Genomic DNA, 26478 nt, shown 5'->3' on the forward strand with positions numbered 1-26478 from the left:
GTCTTAATGGCAGATTGTGCCGAAAGCCTGCAGTCTAATATCTTGGTACTCGAAAATATGTGCATTTAGTATTGTATGAAAATTGGCTTTTCCAGTCAGTAGAGAACTGAATATCAGATTGGGGATATAAAGCCGGAACAGGTAGATAATTTCAAGCATTTTGGATGTGTGTTTTCCCAAGATGGTAATATATTAAATGAGGTTGAATCAAGGTGCGGTAGAACTAATGCAGCGAGCCTGCAATAGCAATCAACAGTATTCTGTATGAGGGAAGTCAGCTCCCGGACGAAACTATCTTTAAATCGGTATGTTTTCAAACCAATTTTGCTTTATGGGAGTGAAAGCTGGGTGGACTCAAGTCTTACTCATAAGGTAGAAGTGTCAGTTATGACATCGGCGTGAATGATTGCTGGGAACAATGGCAGGAGGATACTCGGAATGTGGAGGTAAAGGATACGATTAGAATGAACTTGATGGATAAAGATGTACGCGTAAACCGACTTCAGTGGTGGGGTCATGTGAGGTGGATTGAGGAGGATAGGTTACCTAGGAGAATAATGAACTCTGATACGGAGGGTAAGAGAAGTAGAGGGAACTCTAGACGACGATGGTTAGACTCAGTTTCTAACGATTTAAAGATAAGAGGTCTAGAACTATACGAGGTCACAGAACTAGTTACAAATAGAGGATTTTGAAAGCGATTAGTAAATTTTCAGAAGCTTGCAGACTGAAGACTGAAAGACATAACGGTCTATAATGAAGATATATGAAATGAAATGGCGTACGGCTTCCAGTGCCGGGAGTGTCCGAAGACATGTTCAGCTCGCCAGATGCAGGTCGGACTCCCGTAGGCGACCTGCGCGTCGTTATGAGGATGAAATTGTGATGAAGACGACACATACACCCAGCCCCCGAGTCAGAGAAATTAACCAATGATGGTTAGAATTCCGACCCTGCCGGGAATCGAACCCGGGACCCCTGTGACCAAAGGCCATTACGCTAACCATTCAGCCATAGAACCGGACATGAAGATATATGTTTCCGTCTAGCGGAGAAAATGCAGGAGAGCGACGATTTTAAATAGTATAGCGGTGCAATGATTGCATATTATACTTCATGAAAGCTAACTTTAGGAAATGTTTTACAGAGGATCTGTAATTAATCTATTTGACCGTGCAAAACCAGCCTTATCGTACGGAACTTACGTCAGGACAAGAGGACCCCTATAATAAGATAAATATGAATGCAGACTATCCCATTCATATAAATACAGAAATAACTTATACATGTTTTCTCGGAAATATATAATTTTTTGTTAACATTCAGAGAGAGAGGTGCATTAAAGCCATAAAGAGAGCAAGTGGACGCTATTGGACCAGTTCGGTGCGCGCTGCACAATCGATCAGTGTTCATAATTTATGTTGCTTCTCTTCTAATTAGGATGGACTGAAACGTGTTCCGTGACGTCTCCAGTGTAATTAGTCCAACCTATGCGTAACAGTATCCCAGTTTTGGCTATTATTATTATTATTATTATTATTATTATTATTATTATTATTATTATTATTAAGCCTCCGTGGCTCAGACGGCAGCGCGTCGGCCTCTCACCGCTGGATACCGTGGTTCAAATCCCGGTGACTCCATGTGAGATTTGTGCTGGACAAAGCGGAGGCGGAACAGGTTTTTCTCCGGGTACTCCGGTTTTCCCTGTCATCTTTCATTCCAGCAACACTCTCCATTATCATTACGTAGCATTTATCACTCATTAATAAATCACCTTGGGAGTGGCGAACCCATTGTAATAACAGCCTATATGTGTTTCATTCATTACATCCCTGACCCGCCAATGACTGGAAAACAGGTTGTGGGTTTTCATTTTCATTATTATTATTATTATTATTATTATTATTATTATTATTATTATTATTATCTTCCCTCTTTCGCCACTACTCCTTCGTCCGTTGGCTGAATCGTGTTCGTTCTTTTGCCGAGAATACTCTGTTGTTTCTAGTTTTCTTTTCGGCCTCCGGATCCCATGGTAGGTGTTCAAACCCGACAGAGGAAGTCGGATTTTTGGAGGGTGAGGAAAAGTCCATTGATCACTCCATGTCGTACGATGTCGGCATGTAAAGCATCTCTGGTGACACATTGGTATTTGGCATGTTTCTCTCTTTTCTATGACAACCTGCTCTATGCCTCTTTCAAAACGTATAGTGGGATGCAAGACTAAAGCAGTTTTTTCTTTTTTCTTAATTTATGATTGGCAATGATGTCGACTCTTCTGTTAGACAACGCAGAAGACACACAGTGAACATTTCTCTTAATGCTGAAGATAGAGCTTATCTAAGCCTGTGATGGCGATTTTAACAGTTGTTAGATATACAGGTCCTATCATAATTAATAACACAAATTGAAACGGTTGTAAGTACACGATACTAGAATCAAGGACGTCTTACTAAACATAGGCCGCAAACGAGACATTTGAACACTTCCTTTAACTACGAGTAAATACACTGTACAGTCATTGTAACATACTAAGTAAGACTGTTATCGTGTTCATTAAAAACAACAGCACTTCTACCAAAGTATCCAGTAACTTCTGTTAATGTTGTGTTGGTACCGTTTCCTAACTAGTATGACGTTTACAGATAATCAAGTCAGTGATGGCTGCTAACTATAACTTCTAAATTATCTCGCTAACGGCTCGTTTGCGGATCTATGTTTACTAAGATCTATTTTTTGCTTTGAGTATCGTGTACTTACAGCTGTTTTAATTTGCTGTACTAATTATGGTACAACCTGTATACAAACTTCTATTATAAATAAATAAATAATAAATAAATAAATAAATAAATAAATAAATAAATACATAAATAAATAAATAAATTACAATAAAAAGTGCTTGACCCGCCATGCAAAGATCAGACACTATAATACAGTAATCAAGCCCGAAGTCTTATATGCCAGTGAGACCCTTACACTAAATGGGAAAGGTGACCTAGAAAACATTTTAAAAGAAGAAAGAAGAATCCTGAGGAAAATTCTCGGCCCCCGAAAAACAGAAGATGGATATAGACTGAGGTCACGCAAAGTGACAGAAGAGCTTTCCAACATTCCAGCAGAAATCCGCAAAAGACGTCTGAAATTTTATGGGCACGTTCGCAGACTGTCGGCAAGTAGACTGACACACAAGATTCTCACCCACATAGAACATCTAAAAAAAAATATTCCATGGGTACTGGAAGTGAAGAAGGATCTGAAGAAAGCCCATATGGACTCAACTGACACCGCGGATAGAAACCTCTATAGGAAAAAAATTAATGGATGGAAAGTGCAACCAGAGAACGAAGTGAAAAAGAAGACTGGAGCTAAGTGGACAGAAGAACGAAAAAGGATCCACGGAGAAAGGATGAGAGCTGTTTGGCAACTCAGAAAACAGAATCGTTAGAGTTTTGCGTGATCCATTAGGTCCATACTCACATAATAATAATAATAATAATAATAAATAAATAAATAAATAAATAAATCGTTGGAGATTCGAATCATGGGTGTCCTTGGTGAGAAATAGCAATTCCGTCACTTGCTTATTACGTGAGGTAGACGAGAATATTCTTTCCTTGCCTTATTTGAAAGGTCCCACTGAATCATAAAGAGGATATACTTCGGCGATAATGCTGCACGAATTTTATAATTGTCATTTCGTCCTTTCAGCTTAAAGGAATGAATGAAATTGAGCTAAAAGTAGATAATTATTAGCATGTGTGTTTTCAGAACAAGTATTAGTAAGTTATTTATAGATAATTCAACGTGAATTGACGTAATAATAAGAAGGACGGAGGAGCGGGACTGATGTGTTGCTATGTTACGCTACGCACCTGTTGCAGTCGCCGAGTTCGCGGTAGCTGCTGCAATCTAGCGCCGAGCGCACGAACTCTGTGTATTTAGACATGAATTAAGAGCACATGACCACTTCTACCGGCCAAACGACTGTTCTAAACTCGCAGGCGACAATAGCCTGACAAATGGGGACGCCATCAAGAATCCGAACATGTTCTCTATAATTCATAATTAACCTGCATTATGATTTGGTCTTATATGAAGGGCAATAACATTATTATTATTATTATTATTATTATTATTATTATTATTATTATTATTATTCGTTTCGGCCGGCTGTGGACCACGTTATTTCAACCGTTTGCATCCTCGAGCTTTAATTTTTTGCCAGTATTCCGGCATTCGCCTTCTGTGAGCCTTCTTTCTTTCATCAGTCCACTTCTTGCCTGTTTTCAACTTCGGCTTTTCTTGGAATCGCTGGTATGCTCGAACTTTCTTCTGGAGAGGAACACGTTCCTGGATGTCTTCATGTGTGATCCCTATTTCCTGAAGGTCTTTTTCGACTTCGGTGAACCAGGGTTCCTTGGTTTACTTGTTTACAAAGTAGGACAAGATCCGGTTGGTCAACCTCTATAATAAATAATAATGATATTTGCTTTACGTCCCAGTAACTACTTTTACGGTCTTCGGAGACGCCGAGGTGCCGGAATTTAGTCCCGCATGAGATCTTTTATGTGCCAGTAAATCTACCGACACGAGGCTGACGTATTTGAGCACCTTCAAATACCACCGGACTGAACCAGGATCGAACCTGCCACGTTGGGGTCAGAAGGCCAGCGCCTCAACCGTCTGAGCCACTCAGCCCGGCTGGTCAATCTCTGAGAGCTCATACGTGTTATGTGGCCATAAAAATTAATTCTCCGTTTCCCAATGGTGTCCGTTATCCTTTCCACATGCAGGTACAGTTCATTGTTATGCCGTCTCCTGTACTCACCATTTTCTCTGATTGGTCCTACGAACTTTCTCAGGATTTTTCTTTCTTTAGCTTCAAACTTTTCAATTAAACCCTTCCTGTTCAATACAAGGCATTCTGCTGCATAAAGGGCCTCTGGACGAATGACTGAACAATAATGCCTAAGCTTTGCCTTGATGAACACTTATCTTTTGATCTTCGGCGATAATAATAATAATAATAATAATAATAATAATAATAATAATAATAATAATAATAATAATAATAATAATAATAATATTGGCTTAATAATAATAATAATAATAGTAATAATAATAATAATAATAATAATAATAATAATAATAATAATATTGGCTATACGTCGCAGATAGGACTTATGGCGGCGATGAGATGGGAAAGGGCTTGGAGTGGGAAGGAAGTAACGGTGGCCTTTAATTATGGCAGAGCCCCAGCAGTTGTCTGGTGTGAAAATGGGGAACCACGTAAAACCATCTTCAGGGCTGCCCACAGTGGGATTGTATTTATATATAGAAACAACATAGCTCTTTCATTCCTATGTAACTGGTTCGAAGGGATCTCCAGCGCGAACGTGAACTTTGAAGGGTGAGTTGCCTACATAGTAGGGGCACAGCAAATACGGCGAGTTTGTCAAATTGATCGTTCGCCCGCAAGTAACAAATAATTTCCATTTTCCCGAAAGGAAGCATTTTATCCGCCAGTTTGATTGCACCATCGTTCTTAACATAACACGAAGAACCTCCCTGACTTTTTTATCGATAAAATTACGATACACCACAGCATTAGAAAACTTTACGTCGTATGTAACTCTCTCGACATAACCATAGAATGTGCTAGACGTTACATGTCTCTCGCTGTATACGATGGCGTTCGAACGTATAAAACTGCTTAAAATATACCATTGCTATTTATGAATACCTCGGATTGGTAGGTGGTAATAGGTTAGATTGCAAAGAAATTTGGTTTGTAGGAAGTGTCATGCAACCCGATGTATCATAATGTAGGCAGAGTAGCATAAATTCAAGGAGTTCTATAGGCTGTACCCCTAATATCTATGCAAATCTCATAGCATAAACGTTGTACAGTGTAGGGTATACTTGTTACTGGCTTAAGTATGTTTGCAGTCTAACCTATCAGCACCTAATAATCCGGACTCTATAAATATAACACATGCAGGATAAGAAATTAGAACCTTACCTCATCTAGTGGACAGCCGGTACTAACTAGGACACCGTGTGACTGTAGGAGCAGCAGCCTGAGTAACTTGTCTTTGATGTCAGCCAGGACATTCGGGCGAGCCCTGAAACAAATTTGGAATACAATTGAAGGATGTACAGAAATGGAGTTAATATACATTACCTTTAAACAGGCCCCGTAAAAATAGTGCTTGCCTGTGAAAAAATAACAAGGTTTACTTGGCTGATGATAATCCAATCATAACCATGGGAGATCTAATTTTACGTGGAACAGAACCAGAAGAAAAAATTTATTAACACTTTTCTAGAATACAGTATACAATCCATCGATCAATATACTTTACTCATCTACAATTCTCTCTAGCTTTTGCATCTTCTAGTCACGGTAATACGTACACCACCCATTCACGGTTCTTTAGCTTTTGAACGTTTCCTGTTGCCCTGAAATTTTCAGTTCACACATCATCTTAGGAATTCTCTCGTTTGTCATCTTTTCACGTATCCGAACTATTTCGAACTTCATTCTTCAATGGCGTCCGACACATTCCCCTCCAGCTTCAACATTTCTCTGAATTGAGTCTTCTTTACCCATCCTTGACTTCGTACAGCTCTCCTGAAGAAATCCACCTGTGAGGCTAATAGTTATTCGCTTGCTGTCTTTTTACTGTCACGTTTCTGCTCCATACACCGAAATTCTATGCTTAGGGAGTTGTAGTCTAAGTTCTGTTCTGTTCTCCATAATATAGAATTTCCTGTTCTGATACCGTTCTCTTTCCTTCATTTAGTCTTATCTCGATTTCAGACGAACCCTTATGCAATCAATTAATTTCCTCATCAAATATGAAACGTCTTCACTGTAACTTAGTCGTCTATAAATAGTAGGACCCAAGTGAAGAAAGTGGTTCTGCTTCGCTGAAATTCCCATAGGAGCACATTCTCTGGACTATTTCCGTAACAGTAATCTAAATCAACTTTGAAAAACCGTGGGGATCATCATCAGTTGCTAAAAGCAATGCCTTGGCGCTGTAGCCACATCTGATGATCTTCTGATAGCCTCTTCATGTTGCTATATGAACAACATTCCAGTTCGCCGACGGAGTTCCTGATGTACGACATTCTTGGTTTTCCTCTGGGTCTCTTTCCCAGTACTTTACCTACAATGATGGTTTGGAGAAGAGGTTCATGTCTCGGTACGTGTCCATGGAGCTTTGTTTTCCTCTTCTTTGTCGTATTTAATAAACATCGATCCTCCTTACACTTTAAAATGTTGTTGTTTGAGTCATCAGTCCATAGACTGGTTTGATGCAGCCGTCCATGCCACCCTATCCTGTGCTAACCTTTTCATTTCTACGTAACTATTGCATCCTACATCTGCTCTAATCTGTTTGTCATATTCATACCTTGGTCTACCCCTACCGTTCTTGCCACCTACACTTCCTTCAAAAACCAACTGAAGAAGTCCTGGGTGTCTTAAGATGTGTCCTATCATTATATCTCTTCTTCTCGTCAAATTTAGCCAAATCGATCTCCTCTCACCAATTCGATTCAGTATCTCTTCATTCGTGATTCGATCTATCCATCTCACCTTCAGCATTCTTCTGTAACACCACATTTCAAAAGCTTCTATTCTCTTTCTTTCTGAGCTAGTTATCGTCCATGTTTCACTTCCATACAATGCCACGCTCCACACAAAAGTCTTCAAAAACATCTTTCTAATTCCGATATCAATGTTTGAAATGAGCAAAAATCTTTTCTTAAGAAAGCTCTTCCTTGCTTGTGCTAGTCTGCATTTTATGTCCTCCTTACTTCTGCCATCGTTGGTTATTTTACTACCCAAGTAACAGTATTCATCTACTTCCTTTAAGACTTCGTTTCCTAATCTAATATTTCCTGCATCACCTACCTTCGTTCGACTGCACTCCATTACTTTTGTTTTGGACTTATTTATTTTCATCTTGTACTCCTTACCTAAGACTTCATCCATACCATTCAGCAACTTCTCGAGATCTTCTGCAGTCTCAGATAAAATAACAATATCATCGGCAAATCTCAAGGTTTTGATTTCCTCTCCTTGGACTGTGATTCCCTTTCCAAATTTCTCTTTGATTTCTTTTACTGCCTGTTCTATGTAAACATTGAAAAGGAGAGGATACAAACTGCAGCCTTGCCTCACTCCTTTCTGGATTGCTGCTTCTTTTTCAAAGCCCTCGATTCTTATCACTGCAGACTGATTTTTATACAGGTTGTAGATAATTCTTCGTTCACGGTATCTGATCCCTATCATCTTCAGAACCATAAGATCTTTTTATCCATTCAACTTGTTTTTGTAATTATTCTCCAAAACCACACTTCTGTAGCCTCAGGTTTTGTTTCTTCCTGTTTTCCCAATATTCGCAACCATACAGTAGCACGCGCCAAACAACGGTCTTGAGAAATGATTTTCTGGTCTCCAAACAGTCGGGATATACAACAAAAAAGGAATAGAATTCGCTAAATATACCTTGTTGCTTGGCCTGGATCTGAACTCTTACTATCTTGGCCAATGAAGATGTCACTCAGCTACCACAACTTTCAAACTCCTTGACTGATGGAACTCTACAAGATTTTAAATGATATTATTTGATGTTCCTTTTGACAATTCAGAGCAAAAACGGACGAGAGAGTGTGAGGCAGTTTGTTAGCAACTAACGTGTAAAGAAAGGCGATCGGGGAAGTGGCGGAGCATCCCACTCAGAATATTTGAAGGTCAGTTTATCTCACATGCTGAGATGGCGTGTTATGTATATTCTTTTCCTCAAACCTTCTACTAGCGTCAAGCCAGCGTATTTCACCACAGTATATACAAAATCTGGATAACTAACTCACCTGTATAGTTCTATCCTAAGAGTCGCCACGGTCGTTAGCTCCCCCAAAATGTCTTCTACAGTGGCTTGAGAACCGTCAGTGATCTTATCGAAGTTAAGTGGCTTCCAGTTCTTGATAACTACGGAACCTGAAAAGAAAAAAGGTAAATTTATTAGTAGAGCTCGAATATTCATTAATGTAAAATGCGGCCGATGTTTGATTTACTAGAATTTAGATTTAATTTATGCTGGAAATATAGAATATCACCATATGAGATTTTCCTCAAGGGCGTGGTACTATATAGAGATTAAAATTACAGTTTCAACACAAGCCTTTGAAATATGGTGTTACGGAAGGAATCAGGAGATAAGATGATAGAGAGTTAATGACAAACCCCCACCCAAGGCTCAACAGCCCTGATATGATCATTCCTCTTCCCGAAGGCCTGAAGATCACGAATTGACGCGTACTTAGCATGGCGCATCCTCTCCAGCGTTATTATTGGCTTTCTAGACCGGAGACGCTATCTCACCATCGATAGCTCCTCAATAATAATCATGATGCTGGGGCTGTACCTTAATTAAGGCCACGGCCGCTTCCTTCCAACTCCTAGGCCTTTCCTATCCCATCGTCGCCATAAGATCTATCTGTGTCGGTGCGACGTAAAGCCCCTAGCAAAAAAAAAAATAATAATCATGTAGGCTGAGTACAAAGATTCGTCGTGCCGACCACATGATACCTCATAATCTGCAGGCCTTTGGGCTGAGCAGCGGTCCATTGGTAGGCGATGGCCCTTTGGGGCTATAGCGTCATGAAGTTTGGTTGGGTTTCGTTTGGTCTTAACACACTCATTACTTTCTAATAACTGCTATTGAAGGGGACGCTGGGCTTTCTAGACGGTAACGCCGTCTATCAGTTCAGCGAGACTTAATTCTTATGGTGACGATGGGATAGGAAAGGGCTACGAGTGGGATGGAAATGGCCGTGGCCTTAATCAAGGTACAACCCCAGAATTTGCCTGTTGTGAAAATGGGGAACTACGGAAAACCATCTTCAGGTCTGCAGACAGTGCGAGGGTGGGGGTGGAGGGGGGTGGGGAACCCACTATCTCTCGAATGCAAGCTCACAGCTACGCGCCCCCTAATCGCACGGCCACGTCGCTCACTCGATGATTATTAGGTGATGTTCGGAGAGGGTGAGACGGTTGGTGGCCATGGCCTGTAGTAGGAACTGTTCCGGCATTCGCCTCAGTGCAGGAGAATGGAAACCACGGAAAACCATTCTCATGTCAGGACAGCCAGCGGTGGGGGCCAGCCCCTCTCCATCTCTCGAATGCAGAGCTGTAGAGCCATGTTAGAGCCATGGCGACGGGTACGGCCAAAGCAGAGTCTGTATCCGTCGACCTAATAAGTTGTATTAGTTTCATATAACTGATAACTAGTTAACCTTAGTTTAGTGTAAGAGACTGCATAGCCTTAACTGCGCTGAAGAAAATAAAATAAATAAATAAATAAATAAATAAATAAATAAATAAATAAATAAATAAATAAATAAATAAATAAATAAATAAATAAATAAATAAATAAATAAATAAATAAATAAATAAATAAATAAATAAATGTACAACAGAAATATAGCTTTCATTAGAGAAATCAGAATAATCAAATAATATCTCACCTCTGGCGGCAGATGCACTGTCTGTCGGGTAGCCCAGCCTAGCCAAGGCGACAGCTACCAGGTCGTGAAAGGCGGTGTTGGCAGGTATGATGACGTAGCTGTCTGTCTCGACGACAGGGCGTCGCTTCCAGCCCAGCTTGCCGTCCCCTCCAAGAGCTGCGACTGCCTCCACTACACAGTGAACTGGCAGCGAGCGACCTCCGACGAACCCTGGAAAGATAAGATAATTGCAATTCGTTACCATACCACAACATATACCTTTAAAATATCATAATTACAATTATAATCTCTATGGGTCGAAAACTCTAATGTTAGTACTACAATTGGGAGGCCTTCGATCTGGATTTTGATATTACAATCAGATGACTTTGGATCTGGCTTTTAGTACTACGGGAAGAAGGCCTTGCGTCTGAATGTTACTACTAAAGACATCTTAATCAGAAGGCCTTGGATCTGGCTTTTAGTAGTAAAGTCGGAAGACTTGGGTCTTGATTTTAGTAGTACAATCAGAAGGCTTGGGTCTGGATGTCAGTACTACAAAACACATCTTAATCAGAAGGCCTTCGATCTGGCTTTTAATAGTAAAGTCGGAAGACTTGGGTCTGGATTTTAGTAGTACAATCAGAAGGCCTTAGGTCTGGATTCTAGTACTGCAAAACGTTTCTTAATCAGAAGGCCTTGGATCTGTCTTTTAATAATAATAATAATAATAATTTATTGCAGCCAATGGCCAAAATATATTTACATTAATACACAACATTAGTCATCTCTGCAGAAGGCTATCATCGATTCGCGCCGACAAGTACAAATCATGGCATGATATCGTTCACAACTCTTACCACAACGTTCACATACACAGTCCGTGTCTGGTTGATGGAATTTCTTTGTTTTGCACAGCTTATAATGAAATCCGTGTATTGCAAAGCGTGTAATCATGTGTCTGAGCTCATATCCTCCTGCTTGCCAGTCTTTGTAAACCATTGCGTCCGTCGAGTAAAATTCGCGATCTGTCTTTTAGTAGTACAGTAGGAAGGCTTGGGTCTGGATGCCAGTACTACAGAACATATCTTAATAAGAAGGCCTTGGATCTGTCTTTTAGTAGTACAGTCGAAAGGATTGGGTCTGGATGCCAGTACTACAAAACATATCTTAATCAGAAGGCCTTGGATCTGTCTTTTAGTAGTACAGTCGAAAGGCTTGGGTCTGGATGCCAGTACTACAAAACATATCTTAATCAGAAGGCCTTGGATCTGGCTGTTAGTAGTACAGTAGGAAGGCATGGGTCTGGATGCCAGTACTACAGAACATATCTTAATAAAAGGCCTTGGATCTGGCTGTTAGTAGTACAGTAGGAAGGCTTGGGTCTGGATGCCAGTACTACAAAACATATCTTAATCAGAAGGCCTTGGATCTGGCTGTTAGTAGTACAGTAGGAAGGCTTGGGTCTGGATGCCAGTACTACAAAACATATCTTAATCAGAAGGCCTTGGATCTGGCTGTTAGTAGTACAATAGGAAGGCTTGGGTCTGGATGCCAGTACTACAAAACATATCTTAATCAGAAGGCCTTGGATCTGTCTTTTAGTAGTACAGTAGGAAGGCTTGGGTCTGGATGCCAGTACTACAGAACATATCTTAATAAGAAGGCCTTGGATCTGTCTTTTAGTAGTACAGTCGAAAGGCTTGCATGCCAGTACTACAAAACATATCTTAATCAGAAGGCCTTGGATCTGTCTTTTAGTAGTACAGTCGAAAGGCTTGGGTCTGGATGCCAGTACTACAAAACATACTTAATCAGAAGACCTTGGATCTGGCTTTTAGTAGTACAGTCAGAAGGCTTGGGTCTGGATGCCAGTACTACAAAACATACTTAATCAGAAGGCTTTGGATCTGGCTTTTAGTAGTACAATCAGAAGGCCTTGGGTCTGAATTTTAGAAGTACAGTCAGTAGGCCTTAGGTCTGGATGCCAGTACTGCAAAACACATCTTAATCTGTAGGCCTTGGATCTGAATATTAGTATTACAAACATCGATTACACTGAAAGGAAAAAAGAACGGAAAACATTAGGAAAATTCGAGCAGAATGCAGACTCAGAAATGAACAGGAAAACAATTAACACACAGACACGGGTAGCGAAATTAGAAAACGTAGATTAATATTTTACAGACTCATAAAAGGAACGAGCCCTTACGAAACGTAGAAAAAAGAGCAAATCCGATACAGACACGATGAAATGGATTGGTAAAATCAAAATTGACCTTTACTTGGTAGAAATGAAGCAATAAGACATTTAAGAAAATGGAGATCTTCACATTCAAATTTCACAACTTACTGTCAACTTAACCAATAGGAAAAATCGAAGAAAATTACTGGAACAAGGAACAAAGAAATAGCAGAAGCCCGCGCTAAGATATACGGGCACAAAGGAAGGCAAACACCTGTATTTAAGCACGTGTAGTCCATAAAGAGCTTATTTCCAAATAATATCAAAATTCCATCTCGTCGTCAGAAACTGGTTCACTAAAGTTTTTGTTCTTATGTTTGTCTATACATCAATTTTTAAGTTTCTAGCATATATAATTTCTCCTTATTTTCTTTTATTAACGTCACTAATAGACACGAGAGTGTGAAGTACGTAATATGACTTTTCAAATAAGTCACCATTTATCAGGATGACATTCAGGTGGCAGATTCCCTAACAGTTGTTTTCTTAGTTACGCACTAGGAAGTGCCTCATTAGTTCATGTCAATTTTAAATTTTATCGCCATATATATCGACCTCCATTTATTAGCAAGATTATTGAAACCCCTGATCTATCAAGAATTTATCAATACAAGCCGGGGGTAAATAGGAGGACCTTTCAAAAAAGATCTTGAGCATGGCAGCATAACAGATTTAAAAGGGCCTATTACCGGGCGAGTTGGCCGTGCGGTTAAGGGCGCTCGGCTATGAGCTTGCATCCGGGACATAGTGGGTCCTAATCCCACTGCCGGCAGCCCTGAAGATGGTTTTCCGTGGTTTCCCATTTTCACACCAAGCAAATGCTGGGGCTGTACCTTAATTAAGGCCACGGCCACTTCCTTCCAACTTCTAGGCCTTTCCTCTCCCATCGTCGCCATAAGACCTACTGTATCTGTGTCGGTGCGACGTAAAGCAAATAACAAAAAAAAGGCCTATTCTTTGAAAATTATGGAAATGCTGCAATACATTTTCAGGGTAATGGAAATTGTCTCCACCTTACTGTGAGTACGTATGTAGCTTTATGTTTTTATAGATTTTTACGCCGCAGCATTTGCCTGGTGTGAAAATGGGAAAACAACGGAAAATCATCTTCAGGACTGCCAACAATGGAGTTCGAACCCACTATCTCCCGGATCCCGGATGCAAGCTCACAAGTACGCACCCCCAACCGCAAGACCAACTCGCTCGGTATTATTATTATTATTATTATTATTATTATTATTATTATTATTATTATTATTATTATTGCCCTAATTCATGGAAATTTAAGTCATATTCTGATGTGAGGAAGAAATTTAGTGTCTCCGAATTTGTTATTGGAATAAAATTCATCGAGGATGCGTGAGAAATCCTGTCCCACCTTTGCTTTCCCCTGGATATGATGTAGCCGAGATTTGGAACCAATGAAAGAGCAGTCTGGTCTCCAGCCTCCAGATTAATCGAAGTACATTAACTAAAAATCTAATGATTTGCATTAGGAGAAGATTCTAATTTTTTACAACTGATCTTCGGCTTTAATTACTACGAAAAAAAAAATAATATACCACAGAGTCGATTGCGTTCAATAAATTATCCTCTTTTGGTGTGCGAGTGAGAGTCTGTTATGAAAAAATAATTCCCCGCTCTCGATCCATAGCTGCGACACAATTGAAGGGGTAGGGTAGAAGATGTACCGTGTGATAACAACGTAACTTCTGTGATAAACAGTAGCTGTTAGTGCGTTCGATTGCCTCTTTTGTACTTGAACACTGGTGTGCACCACGAAACATTTCTTCTCTTCACTAACAATATACATAATTTTTTTAAATAAAATATAAAAATACCACCGTGCATGTAACTACGGCCATCCACCCAGCTCTTTCGGTTCAATTCCTTATCTTGGTGGTTGTATTCACAACAATATACAGTACTGAGAGATAGGATTTGTTTTGGCTCCGTCACCCATCGCCCAATACACTTGTGTGTGTGTGATTCTCGTATCTTCAGATTGTTTCACAATCCGACCACACTCAAGTGGTCTTACAAAATTGCATACTGTTGTTTTCACCCTGCCACGCCATAACAATTGACCGTGAACTCTGTATTATTTTCATTTTTATCTGATGCAGATTATTTTATTGTTTTGTTTCAATATTACAGACACTAATTGTTTCATGCTCTTGGGTTTTATCTGGTTCCTTTTATACAATAACACAACTGTCAGAATGATTCGGAGTGAATAAAAAGCAAGCTTGTTGTCTTGCGTCAGGGTTGATATCGAGATCACAGCTCCGAGATCTCAAATCTTCCGAAAAATTCGAACCGCAGGAGCATGCTTTCTATTTCAAATATTCTACGAAAATTAACTGGGATGAATAATGAAAATCCACAGCCTTTTTCCAGTAATGCGACCGGGTCTGGAGTGAAATTAATGAGGTGAGGATAAGAATTGTGCCGGCTGCCGAAGGCTGTCGCACTCAACTGGGGCAATGCTTACTGACTGACAGATGGAATTAAATTATATTGGAGAGTGTTGCTGGATTGAAAGATGGAAGGGAAAACAGGAGGACCCGGAGGAAAATCTGTCCCGCCTCCGTTTTGTCCAGCACAGAGCGAGCTGGCCGTGCGGTTAGGGGCGCGCAGCTGTGAGTTTGTATCTGGGAGAATGTGGGCAGCCACTGTCGGCAGCCCTGAAAATGGTTTTCCGTGGTTTCCAATTTTCACACCAGGTAAATACTGTGACTGTACCTTAATTAAGGCCACGGCCGCTTCCTTCCTATTCCTTGCACTTTCCTATCCCAATAGTCGCCATAAGACCTATCTGTGTCGGTGCGACGTAAAGCCAATAGAAAAAAAAACCCGGCAATGAAACACTGTATAGGAAAACAGAAAGGATTGCCGACACAAATGAGGAAAAGGAGAATTGACTTCTATGGTCACATCCTAGGAATGGACCCGAAAAGCATAACTGATATAATCTAATATATCATTCGACTATTTCCGTAATAAGAGAACCAAGTCGAACTGGTTTAAGGAAAATGAGAAGGACCTATGAGAGTTCCAAATTACATAAGAGATGCTTGTAGATGGATCCGCGAAGATAAAAAAAAACGAAGATAAAATAAAGAGGTTTCAAGACAGGGTGAATCACAAACGACTATACAAAATTTCTGAAGATAAGAGGAGGGCAAGATCTGAAAGGACGAAAAAGTACTGGGAGGACAAGAAAACACGACTCATTAACCATTCATTGATCTATCGTACCCCAAAGTAGGTGAAACGGACAATAATAATAATAATAATAATAATAATAATAATAATAATAATAATAATAATAATAATAATAATATGTGTAATCGAACCCGACTTTCAACCTATTAGGTCGTGTTACGTACATTTAGTACGTGTTGAAGAGATGTTAAGCACAGAACAAAACTGGCCAACCAGACACCAGTGGGATCCGAACCGACAACCTCCCGATTTCGCGTCGGTTGCTCTACCAATTGAGCTATGGTGGCCTAGACCATCTTTGTTCTGTTGGAAAGGATCTGAGCTACAGGTCTGGTACTACTACCATCACACTGTAGAGTGGGTTTAAGTTGCCCGTTGAGGGCCAAGTCAATGAATATTGAATATTTGTTTTACATCCGACTACTTTGACGGTTTTCGTAGACACCGAGGTGCAGGAATTTTGCCCCGCAGGATTTCTTTACGTGCCAGTAAATCTACTGACTCGAGGCTGACGTATTTGACCACCTTCAAATACCACCACTCAGAACCTGGGGTCAGAAGGCCAGCGCCACAGCCGTGGTTAATGTCTGTCGGATGGAGACGTTAAACCCTGAGCAGACCTCGTGGTGTTATTCGACACGAGCAGGCTATGAGCAGACACCTTCTTTCTACCTCATCGTCATCATCCTCATCATCATCATCATCAAACGGCCGTAGCCATGTTGAAAAACCGGATCCCGAGAGATCTCCGAAGTTAAGCAACACTGGGCGTGGTCAAGATTTGGATGGGTTACCACGCGCTGTTGGTTGGGGGTAAGGGAATGGAGGAGCGAAAAGAAACTGGCCACCCTACCGCACGTAAACTCCGGTCAGGCACACCTCTGACCTGCCTTCGGGCAGAATACACCCTTACCTTACCATCATCATCATCATCATCATCCTACGCCCAGACGCGCAGGTCACCTTTGGATGTCAAACAGAAATAGCTGCACCAGGCGAGCTGAATACGACCTCAGACACTCCCGGCTCTAAAAGCCGTGCGATAAATAAAATAACACCGTCTTGATGGTTGATATTAGAAATGTATGACCATACCTACTGTGAGCAGGCAATTTAATATGACGCCGTTTAGACTGCCTGCATATCAATATTGACGCTCCGTTTTACCCTACTAGGGCGATGTATGACTCAGTTTCTGTTAATTTTGTCGCTTAAATACCAAACATTTCAGCAGAGATCCTTTACATGCCAACATCGTACGGCACGGATTGTCGAGTGGTCTTTCATTCCAGCTTTAAAACGACCTACTACCCCTGCTAGGTTTGGACCCGTAATCTTGCGATCCGGAAGCGGACACACTACGACTGATTCACACCGGAAATTACTACGCATAAGTGAAAGTTTCTCTTAAACACAAGGAGCAAATTCGAACAAATGATTATATTTTTATCACCAGTTATCGGAAGTGTTTGTGTATTTTTGTTAATACAAAACCGTATTAAAGCATGATGTTTCCATAAAAAAAGTTTAATTTGTTTGGGATGAAAATTTCATTGTAGTTTCAGACCACAGAGGGGCTGTCAGGATCAGATTTTCGTTATGGGCCAGGTAGTTGGAAAATACTACGGGAGGAATAGACAGTCATTTTTTGGTTTCGTAGACCTAGAGAAGGAATATGACAGAATAACGAGGGATTATAGGATTAAGGACAGATGATTAAAATCAGTCAAATACATTCATGTTGACAATTGGGCTACAGTGAGAAAATATGGTAGAATGAGTTCTTCGCTCAAGGTACTTACAGGGGTTATACAAGGCTCTAACTTGTCACCTTTGTTGTTCACAGTTTACACAGATTACCTACTGAGTGATATAAATAAAGTGACATGGAGGGATTCAGTTACGTGGAAATGTAGTAAGCAGTTTGGTCTATGCCAACGACTTGGTCTTAATGGCAGATAGTACTCAAAGCCTGCAGTCTAATGTCTTGCAAACTGAAAATAGGTGCAATAAGTAAGATATAATAATTGAATGTCAGATAGGGAAATCGAAACTGGAACGGGTACATCATTTCAAGTATTTAGTGAGACTGAATCAAAGTGCAGCAAAGCTAATGGCGTGAGCACGCAAATGCGATTAAGAGTATTCTGTAAGAAAGAGGTCGGCTCCCGGAAGAAACTATCTGTACTGTATACCGATCTATTTTCAACCCACTTTGCTGTACGAGAGTGAAATCTGGGTGGACTCAGAACATTTTATTCATAGTTAGAAGTAACAGATATGAAGTAAACGAGAATGATGGCTGCTACAAAAAGGTGAGGACAATGGCAGGAGGTTATTCGGAGAGAGGAGATTAAGACTAAGTTAAAAATGAACTCAACTGATGAGGCTGTGCTCATAAACCGGTTTCGGTGGAAGGGCATGTGAGGCGAGTGGAGGAGGATAGGTTACTTAGGAGAATAATGGATCTTGTTGTGGAGGGTAAGAGAAGTAGAGGGGGACCAAGACGACTAAACGTGGCCACAGAGCCAGTTACAGAGGATTGTGGAGGCGTTTAGCAAATTCATAGAGGCTTGCAGACTGAATGCTGATAGGCATAACATTCTATAATGACGAAGTATGTATGTAGGAAAAAAGCTGAGATACCATTATATTTCATTTTTCTTATGGATTAAGAAAAAGCAAGATAGATTGTTATGTTATAAAATATACTTCGAAGTTAATCTAGAGTAAGGTGTTGATTTCTTCTTTCTTGTTATATTAGCATTATGATAATGATTGTAAAGGGGCTCGTTACTCCTAGCCAGCCAGCTAGCAGTGTTCTTCTTGTTGGCTTAAAGCTCAGCTTATTTGTGTAGTAATCTTGTTAAGCTAAGACATATTATAACTACTGGAGCTTAAGGTTTTGTGAGCTTTACATTGCTTCGCCTTTCCTCCTTCTCCTCCTCCTCCTCCTCTGTGTAGTCTTGCTTCCTTTTTTCTTATGATTTACTTATATACATATACACTTTCTTCCCTTCCTACTCCTTCCTTCTTATTCCAAGAAACAAAAGAAGTGGAGCTAGTGTTGACCTTTTATCACCTTTTTATCTCTCTCTGACCTAGTAGTCGCTTGCCGTTAATGCAGAGAGGGAACTTGTGCCTCTGAATACAAGGAGAACAAATCAGTATAAATGTAAATTAGCGTCCTCTCCTTCCTGATGACTTGAGCCCGTATGTTTAAGGTTAGAGTGCAAACATATCGAAGTGAGTGACAAGTATCCCGTAGCCCGCACACTGGTTTTGCTACGAGATTTGCGTATCATTAGGGGTTAGATCGAATAGAAACTCTGGAAATTATGTTGCTCTTGTTACATTACGGAAGAACAGGCTATACGACACATTCTACTAGCTATATGAGTTTGCATTCTATAATAATAATAATAATAATAATAATAATAATAATAATAATAATAATAATAATAATAATAATAATAATAATAATAATAATAATAATAATGTTATAATGTATTTGCTTTACTTCCCACTAACTACAAATCGGGACTCAGTTCGTACTGAGTCTCAAAGTCGATCCTAGTACAAAGTGGAATCGAATCGTACTCAATACGGATATAGTATCATGGAAACGCGGAACGTATTGAAATCGATTTGAAAATGCTACGGATGCTCGACTCTAGTTTGTTTATCACATTCTTCCTGTGATTTCGTTCGTGTACGGTTGATTTCAGCTTACTTCTCCTTATAGGCCTATATTCCATTACGTGCTGTATTCGTAGGAATCTGTGGACGCCGGAGGAGAGTATAACATTATTGGAAATAATGCGAGAAAAGTGAGTACACACGGAAACTGATTTTTAACAGTTCTATATTCAGTATATGAAGCTAGTTCGGACAAATCGATTACAACTTTTTTTTTTCTCTACAGGCATTCCTTTGCTCACGATAAACTTGTTTGATTTGAGGTGTGGTTTAAGACGCAGACTTAAATGTCCAAGTACTTAATAACGTTGTAATACACACTCTCACCAGTCCTTACGGTACTGATTTCTTTTGCCCAGTAGCACCTTCTCTTCATACGCTTCTTTTTGTTCAGCTTACGCTGAAAGAAAACCATATTCTGTGCTTGAAACTGCTGCAGGAAAAAAAAAAAACCGTTTCCCTGTCGCTCCAATCGATCATTCTCCCATCTCTCAAATAAATGGATAAAAATTACGAAAATTTACGAAATTGGTCACAGTACCACAGCTTTTGAAACTCCAATGCTTTCGGTGATTGTACGGGATATAGACTGTATACAAAGGGCACTAGGAAAGTTTTGCAGTATGAGTGAACGCTTTAGACTTATTCAAAATAATTTCCACCACACTCAATACACTTCTCCATACGTCGAAACCAGTCACTGAACCAACTCTGCCACTTTTCGTCGGTTACATTTTCACACTCATGATCCTATGCTGCCAGAAGCTCCTCGTCGGATGCAAATCGCCGCTCTTTCAGCCTCATCTTCACTTCTGGGAAGAGTGTAAAGTCACATGGGGCAAGACCAGGACTGTATGGAGGGTGATCAAGCACAGTCAACCTTGATCTGGCAAGAAAATCCATTGTTACGCTAGCAAGATGTGCTGGAGCATTGTCGTGATGCAAGAGCCAAGTGTTGAGCCGTGACCTTGGACAGAGCTACTTGAGAGCCTGGATGACCTGAGGCAGACAAGTCTCACTGTATCACTTCGCAGTAACGGTCCTTTGTGTTTCTAGCACAACCCGAGTCAGGATGTCCCGTTTAGTGAAGAATACTGCAATCATCCTTTTCTTCACTGACCTTGACTTTCGCATAGTCACAGGAGTACCCTCATCTTCAAACAGCCACACCGTGTTCTGGGATTTTGTTGGGATATCGTAATAATAAAGCCAAGTTTCGTCACCTGTAACGATGCTATTGACGTTACGCGAAGTTCCATTTTCAAACTGCTTTAGCATTTCTCAGCACCATTTCACTCGATGTGCCCTTTGTTTCTCTGAAAGTGAATGGGGCACCCAAAGGGAACAAACCTAACTAACATGGAGTTGGTCGTGTAGAACTGAATGAATAACTGGTGCAGGGATGTGGAGGGTCGCTTCTAGCTGCCGATATGTCAACCGCTTCTCTTGCTGCAACATTTTCCTCACAGCTTCAATGTTTTCCTCAGTCACTGATTCAGACGGTCGCCCAGAACGAGGATCGTCTTCAACACCAAAATTTCCCCTCTGGAACTCTTTGTACCAGCGGAAAATTGTTGTCCGATGTGGACAGTCTTTCCCCAGCACAGGAGTCATTGCTTCCAGGCACTGGTCAACAGTTAACCCACCAGCAAAATTGTATCGGATAATTGCGCGATATTTACCGTTAGACCACACTAACATCTTAATTTGCTTTCAGTCCCACTGCTTGGTAACAACTGGAGTGAAGGTCGCGCCTTGCTGTCTTCTAGGCCGGTTTTCACCCCTCTTTTCATCCCTCACCATAACAGGGGTGTCCTGCCAACCATTTTGCGTTTTGCAAAACTTTCCTGGTGCCCTTTGTATAAAACAAGTTTGTATCATAGGCCTTAAATTCCTTTGGTAATAATGTAAGAGGATATCAAAAAAGGCTTTCACGACCGCAGATCTTATAATCACGGGAATAGAACCAGCTTTTGGGTGGTTAGGAGCAGAGTCCTGTAGGGGCGTGCCATTCCAGCTGATGAGTCCAAATGGCAAGTCTGGACGAAACTCTGCAAAATGCACACGGCCTAACCACCCAAAAGCTGGTTCTGTTCCCGTGATTATAAAATGTAAGAGGACTTCTTTATTTACTTTGGTTAGGGTTGGCCGTTGCTATCAAGTGCTACATGTCGGATTATTCCCGTTCGGCCTCGCGCGATCTCGAACTCTACGAGTGTCAAATCGATCTGATTACGGATTGAATCGTACATGGAAACAGGTAAAGTATTGAGTGGGTAAAGCGTATTCAAATCGATTTCAATCCCCAATGGAAACGTGGTAATTAAATCCTTACACCTCCTTACATCTCCATTATAACAACTGAGCCTCATGTCAGGAAGGGCATCCCGCCGTAGAAATATGGCATATAAATTAATCTCGCCTCATAACCGATAGTGTATCAAGAAACGGACTACAGGGTATACAGACAGACTTTATTACAATCACCTCCACGCGACAAGGAGTTTCGAACAATCAACGCTATCAAATAAAGTTTGGAGATCAACAAATGTGATATATGTATTCTTGCTGTATTATGAATAATAATGAGGTATCTCTCTCTCTCTCTCGGCTTCCTGCCTTCTCAGAAAATCTCGAGTGGGGTGAGGGAATGGGAGGGAAGTAAGAGAGTGATGCATGTTTTTCGCGACAGTTGATTTATGGAAATGGCTGCCCCTTAATAAGGTGGCGAGGCAACATTGCATAACACAGTTCTCAAACACGTACGGCTTCCCTTCACACGGGATTAGAACGTCGATACGTATATAAGATGGTTTAACTTCTTAAAGCACGACAAAGCGAATTACACCTTCTTTTGCCAAGGAAACTAGAACAGTCAAAGTCACTGTTTGGAGGAACAGTCAGCTGCCCAACGTGCAACGAACCCCATAATGAAACCAAAGAGATCACGTAGTTCAATCCATGTGTTCATTAAAAGGATATACATTACTTATATGCCTTTGCTGGCAGGGCCTATTGTTTACAGTGCACTATGTCTTCTGGTACAGGCTAGAGCAATTTTGTTACTTTCATTGATCTGTCTCTGTCTTTTCCTTGGCTTTGACTATATGAAAGTGACTGAGGTATGAGCGATGCTAGTAATGCCATTCCTTGTGCAGCCAGTCCCTGCTACGAATGGTGTGAAAATGTTGCTCATAGGGTCGGTTGGTGCATGTATTTCAGTGGGCTTGGCAGACTGATATGTAATAGCAACTTCTGGCTCGGTGAGGGAAGCAACGGGAAACTACCTCACTCCTCATTTCCCTAGTACGCCTCTTCAGTGATGCCTAGGCCATCTATAACAGCTGATGGCAGAGCTGTTGAGGATCCAACCAGCCTTCGGGCTGAAGACTGAACATACACATATTACTTATATCTTCTTCTTCTTTCCATTTGATTTAGAATACATACATAAACTCGGACTCGTATATGGGCCGATGAGTGCTACAAAAACTTAACAGTTTTATGATCCAAATAATTTCTAGTTTTGAGCGACGGAAGTGTTCGATATCTCATTGTAGAGCGGACGGACAAATGTACTGTACCTAGAAAATAGAGGCTGGTCTAGGTATAGCGTCATCGGATGATGCAATAGCGTCGCCATCTTGAGGAATTGAAACCGCCATGCCGCGCGGCTAACAATTCACTCACGCAAGGGAATAACAAGATAAGTCAAAAATGAAAGATTTCTTGGGAAGCATTTTTTTAACAATACGAAATCAATGATTGTCACAAAATGTTTGCAAAGTATTCGGCGTATATGAAACAGCTTTTGGCATACATATGCCTTATGGCTAAGGATCATCTGAAAATTTGTGTTATAGAAGTTAGCCTGCAACCGTGCAGGCTGTGATGTAAGGGATGGATGGACGCACGGACGGATGGACGGACGGATGGATGGCAAGTACCCCCTGTGGGTGGGGGCGGTACAATAACACTCACGGTATCCCCTGCCTGTCGTGAGAGGCGACTAAAAGGGACGCCGAGACTCTGAACTTGGAAGCGTTGTCTGGCGACCGCTGAGCCCATGGCCATATGTGACGTACATCACCAAACGGGCTCCTCGATACTTCTGAAGTACCACCGGAATGGATTGTCCGCCCCACCTTTGGGACTTCAGCTCATTTTACAATCTGTGCTCGTGTTAGTGATTACAGTGTTAAAAACTCATGGAACTTGGAACTCTCGACACCATAGTTTGTGTCCAGACATTCAAGATGGTCTTGGTCAAGTTTTATCGTCACCAAAAGCCAAATATGTGGGGGGATACAGTTCGTTATTGTACTCAATAATGAAAGTCTTTTATACTGAAAACAACATGACTAATTAAGAAACATATTTGTTTTTAATGTCTTTTGTAATTCTCCGAAACTTACGCTACTATTCCACCTCGGTAAACGCAAAAAGATTGTGTTGCTATTTTTATTTATTTTTATTTTTATTATTTGTATTTATTTTCATTATTTTCATCATAACGCTTACATAGTAATGCTTCCTCACAAATATCAATAGTGCCAAATTATCAAGGCGAAAAGAGACCTTTTAATTTTTCAATCTGTATATTTTACTCTAAGACATTGTTTGCTAATTGTGTAATGTCATCTGTGTAATTATTGGTGTTGTATTCTGTATGTGTACCAATGGTACCAACTGTACCGAAAGATTAGGCACAAGAACTCTTCATTGTTTTTACCCCAGACGAGGTCGTTAATGACAATCAATTATTATCACAGCAATGTAAAATTGTTCAAGAACTAACAAGAGCCACAAAGGTAGTGGAAGTGGAAAGGACTTACTGTAGACCAGGAGACATGAACTATGACCTGATAAGGTACTTTGAAGAGGAAGAAATAATAATAATAATAATAATAATAATAATAATAATAATAATAATAATAATAATAATAACATACACGTCCACAATAACACAAAAGTACTCCACATAAGACAAGCTGACAAAATTAGCCGAAATCTTCCGAATAATTCAAGAATATAAAACAGTCCCCGGTAGAAACCCAGTAAGCTGAGTTATCTGGTTTATATTCTGAATGCCGTTGATAAAAACTGGCATCCTGCGGTGCGAAGAAATGTGAAAAATTTTAAATTTTCTTTGAATTTTTACAGTGGTGCTTTACATCGCATCGACACAGACAGATTTTACGACTACGGTGGGATATGAAAGAGATAGGAGTGGGCAAGAAGCGGCCGTGGACTTAATTAAGGTACAGCTCCAACATTTGCGTGGAGCCTCCGTGGCTCAGGCGGCAGCGCGCCGGCTTCTCACCGCGGTTCAAATCTCGGTCACTCCATGTGAGAATTGTGCTGGACAAAGCGGAGGCAAAACAAGTTTTTTGCGGGCACTCCGGTTTTCCCTGTCATCTTTCATTCCAACAACGCTCTCCATGAACATTTCATTTCATCTGTCAGTCATTAATCATTGCCCCAGAGGAGTGCGACAGGCTTCGGCAGCCGGCACAGTTCCTATCCTCGCCGCTAGATGGGGCTTCATTCATTCCATGCCTGACCCGATAAGATAACTGGAAACATGCTGTGGATTTTTAATTTTCATTGTTGCATCATTTGTCTGGTGCGAAAATGAGAAACCATGAAGAACCATCTTCAGGACTGCAGACAGCGGGGTTCGAATGCAAGCTGATAGCTAGATAATCCAAACCCTTGCTCGATTCACAGTAGACGTTAACAAAGTCATAGAGTTAAGAATACCTCCTCATGCATGTCCTTACTACCAACTGCATATATCTTCGTCTTCTTTAGATTTCTTTCCCCACATTTCTCCGATAATATTGCGCACTTTTTCTGTTCTCTCTAATTGTTTTCCATTCTCTGTTTAACAGCTTAACAAGAGTATAATAAGAAGGAGAAGAAGAATGTACCGAGGTTTTGTCTTTTGAAAATAATATTCAGCAGCTAAATTCTTACTTTCACTTAGAAACGGATAAGTATGATGATGCCTGTTGTTCAAAAGGGACTCGAATAAATACATTGACTTATGTAAGAAATTTCGTAGGAAAAGGTATTCGATAACGTTGGTTGGACTAAGCTACTTGAGTTTCTGAAGGTAATCCAGATCAGATACCGAGAAATAATTATCCATAATATGTACAAAAATCAGTGCGCTGTGAAAAATAATCAGGAATCCAGAGAAGAGTGAGACAAGGCTGCAGTTTCTCTCGTCTCCGTTTCAATGTTTATAAAGAACTGGCGGTAAAGAAAATCAAAGAGGAACTTAGAAAAGGAATCACAATCCAAGGAAAGGACATCAAAACGGTCAGTTTCCCAATGGTATTTTTTATGTTATCTGAGACTGCAGAAGGTAAATAAAAATTCCTGAATGGTATGGACACATGTTTGTAAAAGGAGTACGAGAGGAAAATAGTTACATAAATCTAAAATAAAGGTATCGGAGTTCAGTCGAATTAAGTCAGGTAATGCAGATTAGGAAATGAAGTCTTTATGGAAGTATATGAATATTTTTACTTGGGTAGCAGTATAAGTACCGATGGTAGAAGTAAGGAGGACATAAAACACAGACTAGCACGAGCAAGAAAGTGAAAAGAAACTTGCTCACTTCGATTACTTAAATAGTAATTAGATTTTTTTTTTTTCAAGACTTCCATCTGGAGCGTGGCATTGTAAGGAAGTGTAACATGGACGATAACTACTTCAGAATGAGAGACACTAGAAGAGTGTGAAACGTGCTGTCACAGAAGAATGCTGATGGT

General features: G+C 40.5%; 1 protein-coding gene across 1 annotated transcript in view; it reads right to left on the bottom strand.

The window, feature by feature from the left end:
- Window positions 1-26478, bottom strand: part of dve (SATB1_N and homeodomain domain-containing protein dve) — a 474059-nt gene that overhangs the window by 47945 nt on the left and 399636 nt on the right. The window contains exons 3-5 of the mRNA XM_067154226.2: window positions 10546-10743; window positions 8890-9016; window positions 6026-6128 (exon numbers count right to left, since the gene is read on the bottom strand). Coding sequence (XP_067010327.2) covers window positions 6026-6128; window positions 8890-9016; window positions 10546-10743 — 428 coding nt within the window. The remainder of the gene's footprint in view (window positions 1-6025; window positions 6129-8889; window positions 9017-10545; window positions 10744-26478) is intronic.

The sequence above is a fragment of the Anabrus simplex genome, chromosome 10, assembly GCF_040414725.1.
Source record: "Anabrus simplex isolate iqAnaSimp1 chromosome 10, ASM4041472v1, whole genome shotgun sequence".
NCBI lineage: Eukaryota > Metazoa > Arthropoda > Insecta > Orthoptera > Tettigoniidae > Anabrus > Anabrus simplex.